This window comes from Citrus clementina, unplaced genomic scaffold (assembly GCF_000493195.1).
Source record: "Citrus clementina cultivar Clemenules unplaced genomic scaffold, Citrus_clementina_v1.0 scaffold_4, whole genome shotgun sequence".
In the NCBI taxonomy this organism is placed as follows: Eukaryota; Viridiplantae; Streptophyta; class Magnoliopsida; order Sapindales; family Rutaceae; genus Citrus; species Citrus x clementina.
The window spans coordinates 804,447-828,889 of record NW_006262274.1 but is presented as its reverse complement, the minus strand read 5'-3'; the positions used below and the strand labels follow the sequence as shown (position 1 = coordinate 828,889).

The 24,443-nt window shown below is 32.2% G+C and overlaps 2 protein-coding genes across 4 annotated transcripts; both read left to right on the top strand.

Annotated features, from left to right (window-relative positions):
- The first annotated feature begins 4,086 nt into the window (after positions 1–4,086).
- Positions 4,087–7,190, top strand: LOC18044232 (probable L-gulonolactone oxidase 6). Its single transcript, XM_006435611.2, has 4 exons — positions 4,087–4,875; positions 5,588–5,843; positions 6,255–6,356; positions 6,451–7,190. Exons 1-4 carry the CDS (start codon positions 4,186–4,188, stop codon positions 7,188–7,190), a joined length of 1,788 nt encoding a protein of 595 aa, XP_006435674.1. The 5' UTR covers positions 4,087–4,185.
- Positions 7,191–8,013: 823 nt separating this feature from the next.
- Positions 8,014–12,081, top strand: LOC18044231 (heterogeneous nuclear ribonucleoprotein Q). 3 transcript variants are annotated; one of them, XM_006435610.2, is made up of 9 exons: positions 8,014–8,155; positions 8,906–9,351; positions 9,447–9,563; positions 9,710–9,850; positions 9,944–10,123; positions 10,635–10,836; positions 11,161–11,339; positions 11,433–11,518; positions 11,617–12,081. In XM_006435610.2, the coding sequence occupies exons 2-9, from the start codon at positions 8,947–8,949 to the stop codon at positions 11,753–11,755; spliced, it is 1,449 nt and encodes a 482-aa protein (XP_006435673.1). In that variant the 5' UTR covers positions 8,014–8,155; positions 8,906–8,946; the 3' UTR covers positions 11,756–12,081. The 3 variants fall into 3 exon arrangements, with proteins under 3 accessions (XP_006435673.1, XP_006435672.1, XP_024041533.1); XM_006435609.2 differs by having other exon boundaries at positions 8,014–8,265; XM_024185765.1 differs by lacking the exon at positions 8,014–8,155 and having other exon boundaries at positions 8,886–9,351.
- The last annotated feature ends 12,362 nt before the right edge of the window (positions 12,082–24,443 follow it).

The window sequence follows — 24,443 nt, the reverse complement described above, 5'->3', positions numbered from 1 at the left end:
TAGGGCAAAACTATAATTTTAAAAAATAATGCACTGTAGCAGTCACTGTAACAAGCGGCTAACCAGATTTGACAAGCGGTAGACCAAATTATGGGCAGTAACTTACTGTAATAAAAGCGGCTAATCGGATTTCGAAAGCAGCATGCCGGTTGTCATCAGAAAACTCACAACGGCTAGTTTTTGGGCTCAAACTATATAAAATCAAATCCAATTCATTTTTTGGTAATCTTTACAAGCATAAACAAGTGCACACAATATATATTGAGCTTCAATTTTGTAAATCATCATAGATTAAATCTTCATTGAGCTATCGTTTGTATATCCACTATAAAAGAGAGTTGTTTGCTCTAATTTTTATTTCTCATCAAATTGTGAGTATCCAAGAGTGAGAAACACTTGGGGGTGAAGGGATTGAGGAGATAATCTCTTGATTATAAAGGTCTATTGACACCTTGGAAGTCAATTGTAAAGAACTTAAAGCATTGAGAGGCTTGTATAGTAAAATTCTCAAGTCGAGTGAGCTTGGAGGCGTGGACGTAGGCGGGAATTGCTATATATATTTACTTAAGGACCAATGGATGTATCGTACGTGTGATTTTAGCAATCTAACTGTTTAACGTAGGGTTAGCAAAAAAGTTCGAATCGGCTCAAGCTCGGCTCGGGCCCACGAGTTGGGCCTGGACATGGCCGAAAAATTCAAAGCCCACACAAATTGGGCCTAGATAAAGGTCTAGGAAAAAAGAAATTTATATAAATTAAATTTAAATAAAAAAGGAAAAAGTCAAAATATTAAATTAATATATTTTTATATTAATATTTGTGATTTATTATCTTGTGTTACTAATATTTTGTGTATTAGATTATTATTCTATTATGTATTAGATAATTATTTTTAATTTAAATATTTTTACTTTATTAAAAAATTATTTTATATTTAATGAAAAAGCTCAAGTCTGGCCCAAGTCAGACCCGTCCAAGTTTAGACGAGGTTTTGAAAGGTTTGGACTTCTTGTCAAGAATATGGGCTTTGGCCGAATTTTTTTAGCAACCCTAGTTTATCGTAGGGTAAAAGTTCATTTAGTCCATATATTTTAATATTAGTGTCCATTTAGTTCTTGTATTTTTAAAAATACCTTAAAACATCTATGTTGTTAAAGTATTGATACATCTACCTCAACCGTTACTTTTTATTTCTTTTGTCTTACTTTTACAATATTACCCTTTTATAATAAATTTTTTGTTTGGCCATTAATAAAAAGAAAATAATTAAATTACCAATTTAACCCTAAAAAATTATATTAATTTTTTTACAAACACCATTTGCACACTTGGCAGTTTGCATAAAATTTTTGACAATTAAATTTCAACACGAGAGTGAGCTTTTCATCATTCAAACTTCTCATGTCTAAACTTTATTTGCTGAAGTGCTAAAAGATAAATATATTGACAATTGGGAAATGAAGTAAATGATAAGTTTGATACAACCATTGAGCAGGTACAACTAGAAGTTAAAAAAAAAATTTACCACCGGTAAACTAGTCAATAATGCTACAACTAGCACAAAATAAAAGAAGCCAATAAACTAAGATAGGTGGATTATGTTTGGCTTTATAGTTATGAAATGCTTCGAGTCAAACTTCTCCCCATAAGCAAATAAACAATCGTTGATCAAAGTTGCATCATCATTGCCGCAATTTTAAGTAAATAAGTTCTCAATTAATATAGTGTGTATTTCGCTACTCTAAAATGCTAAGGAATTTAAAATATAACATACCTTTTATTTGCTTCTATAATGTTGTTCACATTTAGGTTTGAAAGGGTTGTGTTAGACAAACCCTTATTTTTCCTTTTTGCTTCTGTCTCATAGGATTTAGTTGACTTTGTATATGTTTTGTTGAATGGGGAATGAGGTGGGGATGAGAAAATCATTCCCCACATGAAGATTTTCCATCCTCACCGCACTAAATTTATTAAAGAATAAAATGAAGAATGAAGACAAAAATTTATAACAGAGAAAAAAATAGAGTAGGCCTCTCCACTCCCACCCCACCTCATCCCATTGTCATCGTGCTTATTAATTTGCTCCGTACCGTGAAAAAAATAAGTAGTTAAGCAGCTTGAAGAAATTAAGAGCAAAGGACGATTGAATTGATGTTGCACGTACAAAACAGCTGTTTGCGGAAATAACAGAGGGTTGCAAGGACGATATTTAATGTGCTCTGTTAGCAGAGCGTGTCAGGTAAACGTAAATCAATCCTGCTCACTTTGTTGCCCAAAATAAATGCTTACCTTGTTTTTTAAGCAAAAAAAGTCAGAAAAATGAATTTAGTGAGCCCCACAAAATTCCTCCATTAATCCGTTGTCTCTCTTATATTTTCTCTTAATTATTATTATTATTTTTTTTTCATTCACCATCTTCGTCTCTCTCTCTCTCCCCGTACCTCCCCTGCAGCAATGCATTCATCCATTCACCCATCTCTGAAATTTTTGGTGTCGCCATTGACGTTCAATTTTGAACTTGAATTTTGAAATAAATAAAAAAATCTTATATATTCAGGGTAAAACATAAAAAATGCTATATGCTCTTCAAATCAAAGTAGCTTCTGGTTATTATATTGCTCGAACGTAGAACTCATAGCTTTCATGACCTCAATCGATTCTTCAATCTTTATACAGCAAATTCAATCTCAATTTTTTTTTTTTTTTTTACATTTGATTTTGCTTCTTACAGCTACAACACATTTAGTTAAATCTATAAAAAAAAATTAAATATTTATGTTCTGTCTTTGAAGATGTAGAACAGTCTCGTGTGCAATTAAAAAAAAATTAAATCTTGATCATACGTACTTAGATAAAAAGGTCAGCATGTGTATTAAAAAATCTTTAAAAGATATTCATTTACCTAATATTTTAATAGAAAATAGATGTGGATCTAGCTAGATAATCAAACTGCTTTACCAAAGAATTGAGTTAATAACCTAATAAGAGGTTGGGCAAAGTTTTCTTTTATTACAAATGATCATTACACTACAAAAATTTGTGGGAAATTTACACAAATAACCTAAAAACAATTGTTATTTTCATAACTAACCCCTCAATTTTTTTCCTGTCAACATTAGCCAATAATCAACCCTAGTGCCAAAAATGCTCCTCCCATAACTCTCTCTCTCCTTCCTCTCTCTCTCTCTCTCTCTCTCTCTCTCTCACCGCCGAATTCACTGCAAGATCTACTTGATGCGTTATCAAGATCATCATCTGTATATGCATCAGACTCTAGCGTTGCACCATCCTGATCATCGTCTCCATCATCATCAGTAGCCTCTTCAATTCCACTTCCACTTAGTTCTGATTATAAGTACAATTCTTCAAGGGCTTGAGGAAATATGTGTCACCCAAGTTTTAACAGAAAAGAAATCATTACAGCTTACCCCAAATATCTTATCATATTCCTCCAACAATGTTATGACAATGGCTTGAGCATGATTTACTGACCATAACCGTCACCACCCACATTGAAATCAGTTTCAATCTCACATTCACCAGCTAGAAGGGGATGAAGAAGTAGAGGTGCCATGCAAGGCGCCACTGCTGAAGTGCTCATTCAATTTTGATTTTTAGAAGAAGCAACAGTTTGCATCATCATAAGTAGGTGCGACAAGTTGGTGCGACAGGCACCTGTCTGCAATCGCACTGAATCAAGTTCGCAAGTTGAGAAAATATCTCTTACTACTCGTTGATACAAATTAGTGTTGGATCCGGATGGATTACGCTGTATTTGATCGGAGTTCACTTTTACCGTTCGCCGTTATCGGTTGCCGTTGTTATTTGTCGTCGCCGGTGATGATTCAATAGTACAAGATTGCGTTTCGTTTGATCAAGGGGAGAAGAAAAGTTGTTTTTGGTTTATAAACAAGGGTACTTTGGGGAGAAAATCTTGTGTTTGATTAATGTTGATAGAAAAAAGTTTAAAGGGCTAATTGTGAAAATTACAAAATTGTTTAGGTTATTTTTGTAAATTTCCCAAAATTTGCATGGAAATGAAACACTTGCACGCCACACAACTATAAATACGTCTGTTAGACTGTTACCATCATTACATAAAGAATCACTTCAAAATACACAAAGAACAAGATCATTGATGTATCTCATTTATCATCTCCACCAAAATAATATTATTTGTCAAACATGGCATATACTGTGTGTACTGCTCGGAGTTTATTCAGATCAAAATGTGTAATTTTCTTATTACTCTTTATAGCCGTAAATGGCAGCCCGCCAGAGGATCCAATCAAATGTTCGTCAAACAATAATTCAAGCTGTACGATCACAAACTCATACGGTATGTTCCCCGATCGAAGCGTGTGTAAAGCAGCAAATGTAGCGTACCCAGCTTCAGAGCAAGAGCTGATATCAATAGTAGCAGCAGCAGCAATGGCCAAAACAAGAATCAAAGTGGCTACACGTTTCTCTCACAGCATTCCCAAGCTCGTTTGCCCAGCTGGCCAAGAGGGCTTGCTAATAAGCACAAAACATCTTAACCGCGTATTGAAACTTGATGTGCAAGCAATGACTGTAACAGTAGAGAGTGGCGTGACATTGAGGCAGGTCATTGAGGAGTCGGCTAAGGCCGGGCTGGCCTTGCCGTATGGGCCGTATTGGTGGGGGCTGACCGTGGGCGGCATGCTTGGGACAGGCGCCCATGGAAGCTCTCTGTGGGGTAGAGGGAGCTCTGTTCATGATTACGCTGTCGAGATAAGAATTGTAACTCCGGGAAATCCTGAAGAGGAATTTGTTAACGTGAGAGTGCTCAATGAAAGTCACCAAGATTTCTATGCAGCTAAAGTATCACTTGGTGTTCTTGGTGTTATTTCTCAGGTATGTTTCTCATTAATGTATTAATTTACGCATGAAATAATTTTTTAAATTTTAAGTAACTTCATATTATGAGAGAATTTTGATCCTTCTCATTGATTAGCCTCTCATGAACCTTTTAAAATTTTGTGCTACATGCCTATTTTTTATATTACATTTTATTTTATTAACAACTAATCAAAATCATGATTTTAATTACTTTCACAAAAACTTATAACAGACCTAATCATTTACTCGAGATGTTTTTAATTACCAATTAGATAGTTATTGAGACCAAATATTGAATAAACATTAAAAAATCACATAGATTATAACTAGTGTATAATTGTGATGGGATCATAATATAAAATCCTTAAATTTGATGTAGACCGTAATAAAAAAAAGAATAAATATGATGGGACTAAATATGATTTTTTTTTAAAATGATGTAAACTTCATTAAGATCTCTCTTCTTTTCAGAAATTTATTTTCACCTCAGGGCTCCCCCTGCTCCTTGGCCCCAGTTTGGCAGGATTAAAATTCCAAGCCTCTTATGCCATCCAAATTGATCTACTAATCAAATACTGACACCAATTATACATATAGAGTATAATTCTGCAATTTGAATTACATACAGGTATACACACTATGTGAAATATTGAATGTAAGTGATGCAGTGTTCAAGCGACACATAAGAAATAACCAAAGTAAAGACGAATGAGTGTTTGTGGCATAGGTTACGCTCAAGTTGGAACCGCTCTTCAAGAGGTCAATCGCATACGTGCAAAAGAGTGATTCTGATCTTGGTGATCAAGCCGCTATTTTTGGGCATCGACATGAGTTTGCAGACATAACTTGGTACCCAAGTCAACGAAAGGCAGCCTATCGAGTTGATGATCGCATTTCCTCAAACACTTCCGGCAATGGCTTGTATAATTTCTTTCCATTCCGCCCCATGCTTTCAGTTGCTATGGCTGTCGTCAGAGCTACAGGTTAGCTTCTTAACAAGCTATCACTTTCGATCTCCTTCACGTATAAACCTAGGTCAATTTGTGTTTGTATTTATTTAAAGTAATGATATTGTGGTCGGCGGTGCTCGCCAATGTCTAGGTATTTGGTTAATTCATTGCTTCTGCTTCATTCACGCACTATGTGTTATGCAATTGCTTACTACAAGATGGGCAGTTCTCCAATTTGGAAATTTGTATATTTTAAAATGCGAATTGACACAATGATATCATATTTACCAGATGCTCTAGTTACAATACAATGTACAATTGAACTTGGAGTAGACATCACAAACTAATCTTAAATTCGCGTTTTAAACATATGAACGTCCACACCTAAAATTTCTTAATTGCAAATTTTGTTTTGGCGCTTCATGCTTCTTGTTTAATAATCAGAGGAGAATCAAGAATCGTTACGTGATGCTGATGGCAAGTGCATCGGGGGAAAACTTGTTACCTCAACTCTCAATGCTTTCGCATTTGGTTTGACAAACGATGGTATCTCTCCGACTCTTGCACAAAGATCCTAATACCATTGGCATCAAAATAGTTTCAATTATGATCAATTTTTTTTTTCCTTCTGATCAAACAGGTGTAGTCTTTGCTGGGTACCCAGTTATAGGATATCAAAATCGTCTTCAATCATCAGGAACTTGCCTTGATAGTGCAGAAGATTCAATGATCACAGGCTGCGGTTGGGATCCCAGAATCAATGGCGAATTCTTTCATCAAACAACATTCAGCGTTGCATTATCCGTCGTTAAAAATTTCATACAAGATATTCAAAAACTAGTTCAAATGGAGCCTAAAGCACTGTGTGGCTTAGAACTTTACAATGGGATTATCATGCGTTATGTTAAAGCATCAAATGCTTACTTGGGCAAACAAGAGGATTCGTTAGACTTTGATATCATGTATTACAGAAGCAAGGACCCAATGGCTCCAAGGCTTTATGAAGATGTGCTCGAAGAAATTGAGCAACTCGCTGTGTTCAAATATGGGGGGCTGCCCCATTGGGGAAAGAACAGAAACTTAGTGTTTGATGGAGTCATTAAGAAGTACAAAAATGCAGGAGAATTTTTAAAGGTTAAACAGAAATTTGACCCCTTAGGTCTCTTCTCTAGTGAGTGGACAGATCAAATGCTTGGATTGAAAGATGGTGTGATGATATTCAAAGAGGGTTGTGCATTAGAAGGATTGTGTATATGTTCACAAGACATTCACTGTGCCCCAAGTAAAGGCTATTTTTGTAGGCCGGGCAAAGTTTATAAGGATGCTAGAGTGTGTACTCGTTTAAGTTCTGACTTCTGCTTCTGCGAGTCGTGTGATTAATTATTGTTGAAATTAACTATTGTACGGCCTATTTTAGACCTTTGGGTCTTGTATTTGCATAATTGTGTTCTTGGATAATTTAAATTTTGACTGTACCAAAAAATTAATAAAAATATTTCATTTGATATTGGTCAGACTTAAGGATACCAAAGTCACAATCTTTTACCCCAAGTTGATTGAGGAGTTGATAACATTATTCCAAAAAAGGAAAAAAAAATTTATATATATATAATTGCCCAATGTACAAGACATGGTCTTCTCTAGGTGATGAATGTAGGGGTGGTAAAAATACATGTTCGGTCCGGACTCAGACCGCACCCAGGCGTTGTGGGCCGAGTATAAAGTCGAACCGGTCTTGGGCATTACTTGATAAACTCGGAGACCGGCCCAGAACTTGGATTTTATTAAAAAAATATTATAAAATATATATTATATTAAATATTTATATTTATTTGACTCATTTATTACACATATATAAAATTTTAAACACTTAAAAGTTATATTTTTATTGTAAAATTTTATTGAAATAAATTTAAAACTTATAAAATTACCAAAAAAATATAAAATCTAAGTATCCAGATTAAAACCCAATTCGGTACCAGACTTAAAAAATTCGGTCCAAACATCTAAAAATTAGACCTGGGCCGGGTCCAGGCATTGCGATACCCAGACTCGGCCTGGGGTTGTTGCCAACCCTAGATGAATGGCTGCATGAGGGGGTTTTAGTCATTTGACATTAGATATGTGACGTGGCTGAATCTGACTTGTTAGAGATCCTCACAGGTGTTAGTATGCTCGCAGAGTAATTTTCACACACACCCCCAAATGAAAAGAAAGAAACGAAAGAAAAGAAACCCTTGGGCTTAGTTGAGAGAGTGAGGTCGGATAATCCATACGGACACGGAAGAAAACAGAAAAACAGAAACAGAGAAAGCAAAAACAACACACAAAACACAAAATAATTGGTATGCCCCAAACATCTCACTCATCGTTTACTGGTGTTATCATCAGCTATATTTTTCTGTTTCTGTTTCTATTTCTATTCTGCCCCCAAAAAATTATGCTCCCACTTCGGGTAAGTGCTTAGCTAAAGCCAAAAGCGTTGCAGCTCCTTTGATTTGGAATCTGTATTTGTTTTGCATGCAAAGTCGAAGATTTTGTATTTGATTTAGGTCATCTGGGTATTTCTGATGTTGGCTTTAGTGTTTTGATGTGTTTTACCTTTTTAGGGTTTCTGAATTTATGTTTAATTATAGATGTGCTGTTATTAGTTTTGTGGGATTGCTTACAAATTTGGATTTGGGCATCATAAAGGTTTGATTATATCTATAGTTATTATTATTTTTATTTTTTCCTTTATTTTTACGATTGTGGTGCTGCGGCTTTTAATCTATAGCTGCTGTACAGTAGAATCAGTAGTTGTTAGGTGTAATTGTGGTTTTGGGCGATATGCATTAGCTCCTGAGTAAAAGTGAGTATGTATAGAACACCAGTTGTTATGCTTTCAACAGTTGCAAACATGCCCTTGCTCGAGTGGAATTGATACTTATAGCTGAGTATTCCTCTTTGAAATGAGAATTCAGTGTCTAAGGTTGTGGTTGGAAGTCCACTTTTATACACTGTCCAAAACAGCAAAAATTGAGTTCTACTTTTGTCCACTGTTTGCATTTTTATTCTAATGATCGAAAGTTAAAGGTCATTGCGATGCTGTTCAGGTGCTGTTGTTGGATGATAAGTGCCAGATCTTGAAACAGTCATGGCTGAGAGCACGGAAGTTGAGGACCGAGTGGATCTTGAGGAGGACAATTATATGGAAGAGATGGATGATGATGTCGAAGAGCAAGTAGAGGAAGATCCAGAAGAAGAAGGTGGGGATGGAAATTTTGAAGAAAATGATGATGATGAAGAATATGATCATTCAAAAGCTGGGGCTAGTGAGAAAGATCAGTCAGCAGAAGCAAATAGAAATGATGATGATACTCCACATGTGGAAGAGGAAGAAAAGCCCACTGCTTCCGTTGGTGAAGACGAGAAAGATAAGCATGCCCAGCTTCTTGCCCTCCCTCCTAATGGCTCAGAAGTTTTCATTGGTGGGCTTCCAAAGGATGCATCGGAAGAGGACTTGAGGGATCTGTGTGAACCAATAGGCGATGTTTTTGAGGTTAGAAACTGTTAAAATCCATGCTTATAACATTTTACAACTTTTCTATTAGTTTTGACATTCGCCATTGTTGTTACTTTAAATCATTTTTGTAGGTGAGGTTAATGAAAGACAAGGAGAGTGGAGAAAGCAAGGGTTTTGCTTTTGTATCATTCAGATCAAAAGAGTTTGCCAAGAAGGCCATCGATGAGTTACATAGTAAAGAACTTAAGGTGATCAAGATGCCTCTCATAACTTCACTTAGTATTTGGGAAATCAGAGATGCCTGGGATGGTTAGGTTTTGTGAGACAACCTTTCCATGCCTCATTTACACATTCTTCAGCTGAATTTACTTATTGTTATATTTCATCATTGCAGGGTAAAACAATAAGGTGTTCACTGTCAGAGACTAAAAACAGGTTGTTTATTGGTAATGTTCCGAAGAACTGGACAGAGGATGAGTTCAGAAAAGTCATTGAGGATGTTGGTCCTGGAGTTGAAACCATTGAGCTCATAAAGGTGAAGTTTTGGATTAAATAATGCTTTTATCTTATAAAGTTCAAGTTTTTGACTACTTACACTGCTATTTTATTTGTCTTCTTCTAATTACAGGATCCTCAAAATCCTTCTCGTAATCGTGGTTTTTCCTTTGTTTTGTATTACAATAATGCCTGTGCTGATTATTCAAGGCAGAAAATGCTCAATGCAAACTTTAAGTTGGATGGAAATACTCCAACCGTCTCATGGGCTGATCCTAAGAGTACACCTGATCACTCTGCTGCTGCTTCTCAGGTAAAATTGTCAAAGAATTAGAACAGTTTGAAACTTTAAAGTTATTTGATGTTGCTTGCATCAGGCTTTCATTATTTTCACCGTTTATTTTATCTCTTCTTGATATCAATATAATTTAGAGAAATCTCTTCCATACTGTTAGTTGAAAACAATTTCTAATATTGAAAACTGTACATAGATCCCTAAAGATGATTTTGAATTTATGAGATAGGTCACACATGCAAAAACACTGCAGAGATTATTGGGATTCTTTTTCTCAGGCTCTGAGGCCAAATGCGAAACACCTGAGCACCTCTGGGCTCTTTCTGTTAGGCCTTTGGTGCATCAATTTCTTATAAATGTTTTAGGCTATAGAGTGTGGATGAAAACTTGAAAGGAAAAGTCTAAAAGTTGATGGTTGTTTTATATACACGCACAAGAAAATCTCTGCCTAGTCGTTTCTGGAAACATTACTGAAACCATATTTTGGTTTAATGACTGTCTAAGGTGTGTGCTGTTTTGAGATTCCCAGGTGAAGGCACTTTATGTGAAAAATATACCTGACAACACTTCTACTGAGAAAATAAAAGAACTCTTCCAGCGTCATGGGGAAGTGACGAAAGTGGTCATGCCTCCTGGAAAATCTGGGAAACGTGATTTTGGGTTCATCCATTATGCTGAAAGGTCAAGTGCATTAAAGGCTGTCAAGGATACTGAGAAATATGAAATTGATGGTAAGTCGCATTTGCATTTCCCAGTTTTTGTGTTATAGTGAAGCCAAAACTGGTAGAACTGACTCCTATCCATTCAGTTGGCTAATTGTGGGTTCTTTTACTTGTTGAAAATACAAAACTGAAGTTTATATTTGCTAACTTACATTCAAGTTGTAAAAACTGCACCAATTGTAAAAACTGTGTATTCTTTTATGTGAGTTCACTTCATAGTTGTTTGTCCTAAAAGAATCCAATTCTATATTGTAAAAGCAATCCAGTGGTCTTCCTTGAATTTTTCTTTACCATCATTACTTGAACGGTGTACTCAAAGGACTATAACTGCAGGCCAAGTATTGGAGGTTGTTCTTGCAAAGCCTCAGACGGATAAGAAAACCGAAGGAACTTTTCCCTACAGTCCTGGGCTGGTTCCAACCCATTTACCACATGCAGGGTATGGTGGCTTTGCTGGGACTCCTTATGGCTCCGTAGGTGCTGGATTTGGAGTTGCTGCTGGTTTCCAGCAGGTACACGAGTATATCTGTAAATTTATTTATTTTATCTTTTATGGAGTCCTTAACCATTGGAATTGATATTCATTAATCTGCATGCATGAACAGCCCATGATATATGGTAGGGGTCCAATGCCATCAGGGATGCATATGGTGCCAATGGTCTTACCAGATGGTCAAATTGGCTATGTTCTGTAAGTTGCTTTTCAGTTTGGTTGGTATATAACAAATAACATATGCTTGAAGGGTGAAATAATCTCAACATAATTTTTGCTATTTGGCCATTGTGCAGTCAGCAGCCTGGAGTACAGATGCCGCCTCCTCGACCACGGAGAGTTGATAGGAGCAATGGTCCTGGTGGACGTGGAGGACGAGGTGGAAGTAGCGGCGGTGATGATGGCAACCGTGGCAGAAGATATCGACCCTATTAGATTGTAGAAACATGTAGTTGTTTTTCATCCCTCTCTACCCCCCACCAGTACCCTTCATCCTCCTATTAGCCCAGTCCCACCGACAGATCTGGAACTCTTAATAAGTTATTGTTAATCCAAGTGAGAGAGTTTGTATTTGTTTTATCTTTTATTTAAATAGAATTTTTGTTCAATGAGAGCCTTCTATCAAACACTTGAATTGAATGGAATGGATAGATGAGAGACCAAGCAAGAAGATATTTTTCATAATTCCAACAGTCAGCTGCTTTTCAAGAAATGTGATGATTTCTGAAAACAGCTTATGGCCACAATATTGATTGATGAGATATTTTTGGTGCTTCGATTGTTTCCCTGGGACCCTGCCTCGAGCAAGAAAGGCAGCTTTATGCCTGTTAGTAAGCACTTCCTAAAGCGAACTTAGCTATTTTCTATTGCCTTAGCCCATAGGCTAAACACAATAATGAGAAACCATCATTTATATTTTGTACTATCAACGTCTTTTTAACGAAAGGTGTTATTCCGCTTCATATTTATTCGGGAAATTTACAAAAATGCTACTTTATTGTACTATAAAATGAAGATTTCAGACATAAATGTCTCCAAGCGTTAGACAGGTGGGCGACAGGCAGGCCACTCAAATCTAACCCATGAGGCGTGAACGATTTATTTCGGAAATGTTCCTTTTTAGCAACAAAATTAGAAAAAGATGAGTTTTTTTTTTTTTTCAATTGCCCCGAATTTTAGGCCATATCTGTAATTTTTTCCTATTCAGTACATCTGTTGCAAAATTTAAAAAACAGGTTCCACATGTTCATTTCTAGGGTCCTTGCAACTGTTGCAAGATACCACCAATTTTGTCTTTTTCGGACTCCAATCTATCTCCGTCGGATCTGATGGAAAAATAGTCTTAGAGATGTGTTGGTTGGAATATTATCATTATACTCTCTGTTGTTGTTTGGGGAAAATTCTTAAAAGTCAAAGGGATAAAATTTCAAACATGTAAGTTCAGATTATTGAAAATTATACATAATTAGACAACTAAAAATTATTAACTTGTTTTTTTTTATATCTTATTCAACTGGAGATAATCAAAATCAATTCACTATTGCCAACCACGCCGGCACAGTTCGAAAATCAATCATTATTGCTAACCATATCGACAGGTGGCTGTCGCTAGATTGCAAAATCGCGCCGCATGCACACCTGCTGCTGCAGCACCAAACCATGCTGCAAGGGCCGCTGTTACTGACCTGCCGCTTTAGTTAGTATACGGATAGGTTTGTTGAGTAAAATATGAAGTTTCAAGTTGTTATTGTGGGTTTTTTAGTTAATGAGTTTAATAAGTATTTGTAATCAGTTCACATAACCTCATCTTTTGTATTTGTGGTGCGTTTAGTAAACTAAAATCGGAATTGATATGAATGCGAATGGACTAAAATAGGAATGAGAATTAGAATCAGAATAAATGGTTTATTTGAACTATAAGACTCGGAATGAGTTAGATTGTTATTAATACGTTTACTTTTTCTTAAAATCGGAATCAAAATGAATTACATTATTACAAATCACTAAAAAAATCCTTAATAACAATGACGATAATATTAATCAAAACAACAACAACAACAATAACCATTAATTCGTTATTAGTTTTTCAAAAAAAAATTAAATTTTTTATTTTTAAAACAATAAAAAAACCTTAATTATTTAACATTATACACTTTTTGCTCACTTTTCCATAAAGAAAATTATTATATTTATTGACTTACTTTTGAAGTGGAAAAAAAAGTATAGTTTCTTGAAATAATAGTTCTACAGGATATAGTTAAAAATTAATTGAATTTTCAGCTCTTTTATGTTTCTTTGAGTGTTAAAGTTGTTGAATGTAAGGAGGTTCCATAAAAAAAATTTGCCTAAGGTCTCCAGTACTCTTGAACAGACCCTATAGCTTCAATGATAGATTGATTCACCGTTATCACAAATATTACTATTAAATTGAATAAAACAAGTGGTTTTTAAAAGTTGAAATACTTCTCCAACCATTATAGGGGATTTGATTATATAGATAAGTAAAAGAAAATATAAGAACTAAAAGAGTTTTTTATAAAGGGAGAACAAGGAGAGGAAAGATTATGTCCATACTTTTATATAAAGCTTTTTCTATTAACCAGCTTGTGCAAGAGACAAATGTTCATTTAATGATTATATTTTTACTTAAATACATGTTTAGTTCTTATATTTTAAAAAATATTTTAAACATCATTATTATTAAATATGTTACACTTGTACTCTCTTTTTTCTTTCCTTTTACAATAATATCCTTACAACGATATTCTTGTCTTTTTTAGGAGATTGAATAAAAAGAAAAAAAAATTAATTTATCAAATTAGCCTTAAAAATCACATAAAATTTTTCACATATTCTTATGTTATTATTTTACTTTTAGAATTAATTGGTAAATTATTTTTTTAATAAAATAACTATTAATAAAATTGTTGCACGTATATTAAACATTACTTGAAGTTTGTTGATATCAATTGATTTATTAGTAAGATTGTTGTACGGGTAAAAAGAAAATACTTTTTGTTTCCATACTAATATTTGTTTGTTAATTTTGTAATAAATAATTACTGGTTAATCTATTAATTAAATTTTTATTAATAAATTAATTAACGTAAAGAATATTATTAAAAGAGTATTAATGTAAAAATAAAGAATGTAACATATTTAACTAAAAAAAATATTTTAAGTTTTTTTTTTAAATATAGAGACTAAATTAATATTTAAATTAAAATATAAAGATTAAATGGGTTACCCATCAGCAAAAGGCATGAGCCTCCGCTACAACTTTCTTCAATAAACCAAAGAAATAGATTATTTTATTGTTGTTGTTATTACTATTTCTTGCTCCTTTTTTTATTTATACATATCTTTTCCAATCATTGTGCTTTAAATTGAAACTTTTGCCGTAATCACTTTCCAATCCCGAATCGGATAAAAACATTAGACTCCCTATCGTCTTACAATATATCAAGAAAAGACATAATCTATCTACCTGTATCAAATACATCTCAAACTACTTAAATACAAGTAACTAACTCGGGAACCCCTATTGAAATGTGACGTGAGGTGGGGAGGGAAATTCAATACCGTATGGGTTGATATCATTAATTGAGAAATTATATAAATTTAGGGACAATGATGATGTTATTACCCCAATTGCAAATCAAATCAAAGCAGAGGGTTTGATAATTTATACCACCGCAAAAGTGAGCACGGCAGATCAGAATAGAAATTGAAGGACAAATTAGAATTCTGAAGACAAAGCGTTCTTATTTTGAGGTTAAAACGTCGTAATCTTTTTTTTTTTTAATAGAAACATGAATTTTAGATTATTATTATTATTATTATTATTCTTTCCACAGTCGGGGGCTATCGGAGTGGTGGACCACATTCTACTTGGATCTAAACAACTAGGCCCTCCCTGTTCCTATCCCTTGTTTGTCACTGAAATTAAAAAAATTGTCAATTTTAAACTAAAGAGTTTTAATGATTTTGTCAAAATTAACTCAACTTTGTTAAACGTTGGCCGGTTCTATAAAATATTCATTGAATACAATCTAATATTAGATTTTGCCTTATCATCTTTCCATGTACATAATGTTGAATAAGTCGATGATCCTTTCAAATTAAAACGAATATAACGAAGGAGGTCACCAAAATTCTGGGGTTTTCTTTTATGTTTAGAGGTAGACTTTCAACGTTTTAAACTTCGACACGTAGACTTCTTTCAGTTTTAAGTTGTTCGGATTAACGCCGTGTATGTTGCTCTTTAGTTGCTTATTTCGTAATCCACGTCTTATCATTACGTAGATCTTAAAAAATAAAAGGCTAACACTAAGTTACGTGTGTAACGTAACATACATTCAAAAGAGAAAATATCTATTAATACCCTTAAACTCTATGAAAACTATTTTAATTAAATTAAAAGAAATACTTTTAAATCTCAAAGAAGAAATAAAAGATATAAAATAAGAAATAGGAAAAATAAAGATAGAACTATCTGTAATACAGATGAGTCAAAAGAAAAATAAAAAAAGTAAAAAAATTTGAAATATTAAAATCAGGAATAGTTGAAACAAGTTTTAAGAAACCTGCACAAAAACCACAAACAGGAAGTTATGATGATTGGTTTATAAAAACTCAATACCCAAAAATATTAGAAGAAATAGAAAAATTAAAAGCAGAATTAAGAAATAAAGAAAAAGGTAAGGAAAAATTAGAGATAAAAGAAGCAACACCCAGTGATTCAGATTAATGGAAGATACATTAGAAGAATTAACTGAAAAATTTAGTGATATAAACCTTAGTGGTCTAGAAGATTTTGAAAAAGAATATTGCATAAGAATAAATACTGCTGGAGGTTCAGAGATGAAACCCAATGTTGAAGAACCAAGCCATAGGTATGAAACAAATAAAAAGAAAAATAGACCATTTTTTGAATATTATCCACCCATTAAAAATACTCCTTGGAAAAAAGAATACCAACCTAATAATGACAACTTAACACCAAAAAGCAATGTAGGAACATTTTTAGACTTAGACTGCAAAATAGATCTCCGAAAAGCTTTAGTAGAATGGGGAATGCAAATGAAGTTATTTTTTATATTTAATGGTTCTAGAGATGATTGGAATGTAGAAATAGAAGAAGAAAAAATAAATATATTTGCTGATATTTTAATAGCAAGTTTCACAGGAAATGTATTCAATTGGTGGAAAGGACTAAGTGAAGATACACAAAAATTAATAAAAGATTCAACCAAAATAGCATTAAGCAGAGATAGAGGATTAGGAATTGAAAGAATAATTGAATATATTGCCAGTGAATTCTTAGAAGAAGACTGGTTACAAAACTCAGAAAATGAAGCAAAAAATGACAAATTAGAAGTTAGAATGAAATTAATAAACCTAACAATTTGTAACATGTGTTATGTAAAAGAATATACTTGTGAATTTAATAAATATTATTATACTCAATTCATGAGTCATGAAGACCAAAATATTTATAAAAATTTATATTATTCTAAACTACCGTACCCCTGGAATGGATATTTTATTAATGAGTATGAAAAATACAGTAGTAAAACCAATAATAGACTCCCAGATACATTAGGATCTAGAATAAGATTTTTAAATACAAGACTAAGTGAAAAATATGTTGTGAAAAAACAGAAATGCCTACCCAATATGGTTGTTATACACCTTATAAACGAAAAAGAAAGGTATATAAAAAAGAAAAACGATATAAAAAATACAATAACTTTAAGAGAAAATACAAAAAACCAGAAAGAAAGTATTATAAAAGAAAATATAAAAACCAAAGAAATATGCTAAACAAATCCAAATGTAAATGTTGGAATTGTGGAGAAATGGGACATATTAGCACAGATTGTACAAAAAGAAAAGTTAGACTTCTAAAAGAAGATTTTGAAAATATAAAGAATGACTTAGAAGAAATAAGTGATCTATCAAATTATGAAGGAAAAGAAGTTTATATGGCAAAAGAATCAGAAGATGAGTCAGAATAAAGAAGAACTTATGGAAAATGAAAAAAATAGAAGAAATTGAAGAAATAGAAAAAGAAGAAAATAAAAGTGGATATAGCCTTGTTGCCACTTTTAATAAAGAAAAATATAATAAACTTTTGAAAATAAATATGGAAAAACCAGAATATGGAATAATACATCGACTTAGAGATATGTTCAAAAGAAAACGAATAGTGTTACATGAATATTATGAACAAGAAAAGGTTGTAACGATTACACAAGCTGAAGGAAATATTAGATTTAGTTTAATAAATAAAATATCTATAGATTTAGCATTAAGGAAAATAAAAAACGAATCAACAAAAGAAAAGATTCAGTATGTATATTTGGCAGAAATTCAAATCTTAATAAAATCTCTTTTTAGGGAAGGAATAGATAATCCTATAGTCTTGTCAATACATGATCAAAGATTTACTGACCCTAGTACAGGACATTTAGGAACGATAGAAGGAAACCTATGTTGTACCAAATTATTATTTACTTGTCACCCTAGGTATTGTGTGCACATAAAAGATAAAAACATAGACGAAACACTAAGTTTACACTTTAAACTATTAAAAAAGAACCTAATGAAAGAAGGAAATAGGTTAATGACAATACATTATTCAGCTTTATACAGTTTTTGTAAATCGAATTATGGAGAGATATATGGGAATAAACCTTATATAGAAATAAATAAAGAACGTGAAGACATAGCAACGTTTATAGAACCTGTAATCCAAGATTACAAAATTCCTATAAATTATGAATTAAATATAGATGATAAAAAATAATTTCTAGATAATAATAACGAAAACTCAATCTTTCCTATAAGTTTTATAGGAAGAACTTTAATTAGAGGGAGTTCATTTAGAAGATTAAGTACTGATAAACAAATAGTTAAATCCATAACAACTAACAACGTAATAAAAATACTTGGACAATACTTTAATGGAATAGATTATACAACAAAAATACCTATACTAGTAGATACTGATATAAGTCATAATTATATGAATCACACTAAAAATAAAGGACTTTTGGTAAAAGAAAAAGAAATTCCGTATGAATATACTGATTTCAATGGTAATAAGCATATTTGTAAACAAGAAGTTAAAGTCCCTATAATCATAGAAGGACTTAGAATAATAGTATCTTGTTATATAGACTCATTCATGACCACAAATCTGGAAAAACATATAGTACTAGGAAATAGTTTTTTAAATGATTTAGAATACTACAAAATAGAAAAGCATAAAATAACCCTACAAATAGAAGGTCAAAAAATAGTATGTGAAATATGTTAAAACAAGCTTATATAAAATACCCTATGTCCGTTTATATACAAATAAATATAACAGAAAAAGATATAGACACATGTGCCTTAATTGACATTGGTAATGAAATAACTATTATGAAATCCTTTTTATCAAACCAATGTAAATCGAATGGAAAATTAAAAATCATTGGAATAACAGGAGATAAACAACAAGTCAATCAATCCTTAATAAATTTTGAAATCTTACTAGGAAGTAAAATAGTATGTATTAATCAAATATTTCAATACAATAATATGGATTGTGATATCCTCTTAGGGAATGATTTTATACAACAGTTCCAATATTATCAACAAACTACATATATGATAACTTAAAAAACCCCTTGTAATCATATTCTTCGTATTCCTCGTGAATTTAAACCATACAGAGCTCAGCCAGCCCAGCGTGGTGATATGTACATTTATGAAAAATATTATTTAATACAACAAGGACAGAGTTATAATATACAACTAGAAATAATAAAGTCACAACTTGAAAAAGTTTATAACAAAAACCCATTAGCATTATGGAAACCAGACTATCCTAGAGCAAAAATAGAATTAATTGAAAATAGGATAATAAGATTAAAACTCATGATGTACACAGAAGAAGATAGGGAAGAATTTAAAATCCAAATAAAAGAGCTATTAGATTTAAAACTAATTAGAACTAGCAATAGCCCACATAATAGTCCAGCCTTTATGGTTAGAAAAAGATCAAAACAGGTAAAAGAAAAAGCAAGAATGATAATAAATTATAAAGAACTAACTAAATACACAAAATTTGATGGATATTTTCTTCCGAATAAAGAAGTATTAATAAATCTTGTAAAGAATAAAACTTACTATTCAAAATTTGATTGTAAATCAAGATTTTGGCAGATAAAAATGGAAGAAAATAATATTCCTTATACAGCTTTTAGCACCCCACAAGGACATTACGAATGATTAGTAATACCCTTTGGACTAAAAAATGCCCCTCAAATCTTTCAAAGCCGAATAGATAAAATATTTAAAGATTATAAATATATCATAGTCTATGTTGATGACATATTAATTGCATCGGAAACAATAGAAGAACATAGAAACCATTTAAAAGAATTTGTTAATGTATGTATCAGAGAAGGAATAGTTCTATCAGAAAGAAAAGCAGTTATAGAACATAAGAAAATAGAATTTTTAGGATTGATTCTTGACAAAAAAATGAATAAGACTCCAAAGCCATATAGGAAAAAAGATTATAAAATTCCCAAATAAATTGGAAAATAAACAACATATACAAAAATTTTTAGGATGTCTAAACTATGCAGAAAGATTTATAAAAGATCTAGCAAAAAAGAGAAATATACTTAAAAAACTGCTTAGAAAAAATAATACTAGGGGATGGAACGAAGAACATATAGAAGCTGTAAGGAACCTAAAGGAAGAATGTAAAAATCTCCCAGCATTAAGATTGCCAGAAGAAAATGATAAATTAGTAATACAAACTAATGCACCTGATTTATATTGGGGAGCAATCCTTAAAACTGATATAAATGAGATTTGCCGATATACTAGTGGAACGTTAAATCAAGCACAAGTTAATTATCCTGTACATGAAAAAGAACTCCTTGCGATATACAAAGGAATTAAAAAGTTCTCATTATTTTTACTCCAAAAACAATTTATCGTAGAAACAGATAATTCTCAAGTAAGTTCACTTGTTAGTAGAATTTTACCAAACGAACCCTAGTATAGAAGACTACATAGATGACAAGTTTATTTGTCCTATTATAATTTTAAAATTATACATATAAAAGGAACTAACAATTTCCTTGCAGATTTCTTAAGCATGAATATAGAATTCAGAGAATGAATGCAGAAGTAAATAAAACCTTATCTGTGATAAATACAGAAATACAAAGGCTCAAAGCCGAGGCATCTGACATGCTCGATGCCATAAATTACATGAAAGAAGCCATGGACGCTCATGAAAAAGGAATACACTTGTTAGAGTCATACATAAACGACCTAACAAAAGGGCTTTCAATAAACACTAGCCCAATAAATATAGGAAGCAGTAGTGGACCACACCCACAACAAGAACCAGTCTCTGACCTAATTGTCAGCCAAACCATATCCATAGAAATTGAATCACCAAAAGCAACTTCTTCAAAAAAATTTATCAAAATAAACAATTCTCCCTCAGAAGAAGAAGAAAAAGCCTCTTCTCTAAATCTAAAAAAAGAAGAATATAAACAATTTTCCACGTGGGTATATTCCACTTGTTCCCACAACAGTACAATCTTTAAAGCCCTAGGAAAAAATATGTATCCCAGAATGATAGCCATAAAAGGAGCAGATCCACTCCTTGTTGGGAAAATAGCCAAATACGGGTATCTAGACTTAGTATATCCAGATACAGATCTCAGAGAAATAGCAAGTTTAGACGAGCTATTAGTTAAAGAAGTCACGAAATTTGCCCAAAAAAGATCCATATACCTGAAATTCTACACCATTAGTCCAGAATACCATCAGAATATTGAGTATCAAGCATTTTATATGATCTCAGTAGGACATATCACAAAGAATTTTCAATTAGAAGTAGGAACTGAATATACAAATGTTCCTCACATAACAAATACATGGATTAGAACCCGTAGGGCTCGTGGGATAAAAGCAATATGGAGTATTGCAAAAGATCTTTATAAAAGAAATTTTAGAACAATCATCCGTTTCCAAAATTGTATCCTTATAACTTCAGAAGATAGCCATACACCTTCCAATATCCTCTTGGAGTTCATCAATGAAATCAGCACCATGAGATTCCTAAGCAGCAGTGAAACGCTACAGTAAGCCTATCAGCTCATGGAAATAAAGACACCAGACAAATAGAAGATGCTCGTGACAGAGCTCATGGCAGACAGAAAAGATAAAAAAAATGCTCATGGCAGACAGAGAAGATAAAAAGATGCTCGTGGCAGACAGAGAAAAATGTTCGTGGCAGACAAATAAAAGAAGTGCCCGACAAGATAAAAAGAGGAAGATTGTGGTAGACAAAAGAAGATGCTCGTGATAAACTAAAGGCACGTGGCATTAAAAGAAAGAATTGAAATAATGTAAATGATGTAAGCAATGACGTTAATGTAGCAATAATGTAAACAGTAACGTCATAGACCAATAATGTAATCTTTTCTCATATAAATAAATGAGAAGAAAGAAGAAGAGAGGACTCACTCTCGGATGATTTTTCATAATTCTCAAAAGCTCTTAATGAAAAACTAAACATTTCTTTGCTCTGAATCCTAAATCAAAACATCATTAAACAGAAACAGAACCATCAGAGAAAGAAGAGAAACCTAAAACTATCTCTTTCTTCTTTAACAAAACGATCTAAATCCACACAGTAAAGCCATCTGAGTCCACAGATCCCGCTGAGGCAAGAGGCCGTTAAGGGAACAGGACGACCAGGCTGCAGGTCACTGGAAGGAGATCAGAAAGGGAAAGAAGAGAAGATAATTTAGGTAATAATACTCGACTTTTATCTCTTGGTGGAAGTTGTTGATGATTGTTGATGGAGAGATTTATAGAGGAAGAGCAATCTCTCAGATAGAAGCAGATCTTTAATTATTAACATGAATTACAGATATTGTTTAGGAGAATCTAAAGAATATATAATAAATCCAACTACAAAAATAACATATAATAAATATATGATGATAATAGATTTTAATTTAAGATCTTTTAAACAGAGTTCGTATCTGTTTAGCAAACAAGAACTTGTTAGAACAGAAGACTTGTTAGCAGTAGACTCACTTAAATTACCTCAAGAAATAAAAAGAAAAATTATAAATAATATTGAAATAGATAACCTAAAACATAATATAATCATGTTAACAAAGAAGAAGGAATAGATGTAGCAAAAGCTTATTTAGAACAAAAAATTTACAAAGACGGACCTTCATATACCTATAATTCAGAAAATGAAGAATTTGAAATATAATTGTGAGAAGTATATAGGCTGGAAACCTCTTCGGGTTGCGGGCTACTGGTCCAAAGGGCGACATAGATCGCTGTACCTAGAGGTAGAACAACGCCACGTACTTTTCCAAAAAATTTAAAATACATAAAAATATATTTCTTATGTTAGATGTACATAAATGTATGTTTGTCTTATGAGTTAATAATAGAATTTTATTTTCTGCAATAACTATGCCTTTAATTTAATATTAAGCATAGAATTTTGTTTAAGATAATTAAATTATCCTGTAAATTTAAGATTGTAAATTTAATATTTCTGTAATTTTGTTATCATTGTATTTTTTTTTTTGTTAACATTTTATTGCCCCCGGCAAAAATGGTATCAGGGCCATAGAGCCAGAGAACCATAAAATGGATCCTATACAGGCAATAATTGATAGTTTATATACATTAAAAGTATATAATAAAGAAGAAATAAAAAATTTAATAAAGGCATTAAAAACTGATAAAAATAATATAAGAAACATAGAACTTGAATTAACCGAGGAGCTTAGAGAAAGATTTATAGATACAACAGGTGGTGAAATATTGATAGAAAAGAAAATGAAATTTATTGATAATTTCATAAAGTTTTTAATATATTGGTATAAAACAGAAACACTATGAATCAAGCTGTGAATACGATATAAAAATTGGCAAGTAATATAGACCGTATGTTTTTAGGATGAGAAAACATAATAAATACATATATAAATTTAATAAACCAAAAAATAGATTTGTTAGAGCAAGAAAGAATAGGACTGATAAATTTAGGACCAGAAATTTATTTTGAATTTATAAATTTATATGAATTTGATAATCATTTATTGTTATTCAAGGAAATAAATAAAACTTTAGAAAGAATAAAAAATAGATGTAGGAGGGATAGGAGAAGATAAATACTTCCTCAATTATAGAAATTGAAAATAAAAAAATAATAAGGACTTAAATGAAATTTGCCACGAAGAATAAAACAAAAGTCGTAAGATACATTGAATATAACTTAGGCAGTCCCAACAAAAAAAATCACATAAACGTTAAAAATCATTAATGAACGGAGATTTGTGTCGTTATTCTTGAAACGTTGAGGTCTGTTCATGCATTCGTCCAACATTTGAGAATCTAGGTCTCATTTTCTCTTTATATATACTACATATAATTCATTGAACTTGAGCCTCAAAAGAATTTGCCAACCAAATTAATCAATCGTGCTTGTTTGCTAAATACATGAATGTAATCCGATTAACAAAATGAAAATGTTTTTCAAGTCATCATGAAATGCGTTAATTTTGATTGAATTGTTCGTTTTCGGTCGATGATCTATGCGTTACTTTTTGGCCTAACGAGTAGTTAATGATCTATGATTTAAATAGCATCCTCCCAAGTTCTAGAATTAAATTTCTTGAACAAATTTTGACTAGGCAAAGGCTTGAAGCAATTGGGATTTGTTGACTTGCAAAAATAAATGACTATTACGTGTATGAAGTGATGGGGAGTTGGAGAATTAATTAAGGTTTTCATATTGAAAATGATACAATCTGTCTTTATGATTTGAGAGGATTATTAGTTTTACAACAACCCTAGGTGTTGTCAAAATCTCGTGGAAGTCTTAAATGGACAAATTGTAAGTTTTAGGCTCGGTTTGGTAACGTTGTAACTTTTAAAATAATTATTGTTAGTTGTGCTATATGAATAATTAATTGTGAATAAAATCAATTAAATATTTAGTAAAATTTATTATTGAAAGTACTGTAAGTTTTAAAAGAAATTGTATGTGTTTGGTGAATTT

Coding starts and splice junctions, on each gene's coding strand:
- LOC18044232 (XM_006435611.2), top strand. CDS start 4,186: ATGGCATATACTGTGTGTACTGCTCGGAGTTTATTCAGATCAAAATGT. Junction 4,876..5,587: donor TTCTTGGTGTTATTTCTCAG/GTATGTTTCTCA, acceptor TTTGTGGCATAG/GTTACGCTCAAGTTGGAACC. Junction 5,844..6,254: donor GGCTGTCGTCAGAGCTACAG/GTTAGCTTCTTA, acceptor TTTAATAATCAG/AGGAGAATCAAGAATCGTTA.
- LOC18044231 (XM_006435610.2), top strand. CDS start 8,947: ATGGCTGAGAGCACGGAAGTTGAGGACCGAGTGGATCTTGAGGAGGAC. Junction 9,851..9,943: donor AAACCATTGAGCTCATAAAG/GTGAAGTTTTGG, acceptor TTCTAATTACAG/GATCCTCAAAATCCTTCTCG. Junction 11,340..11,432: donor TTGCTGCTGGTTTCCAGCAG/GTACACGAGTAT, acceptor ATGCATGAACAG/CCCATGATATATGGTAGGGG.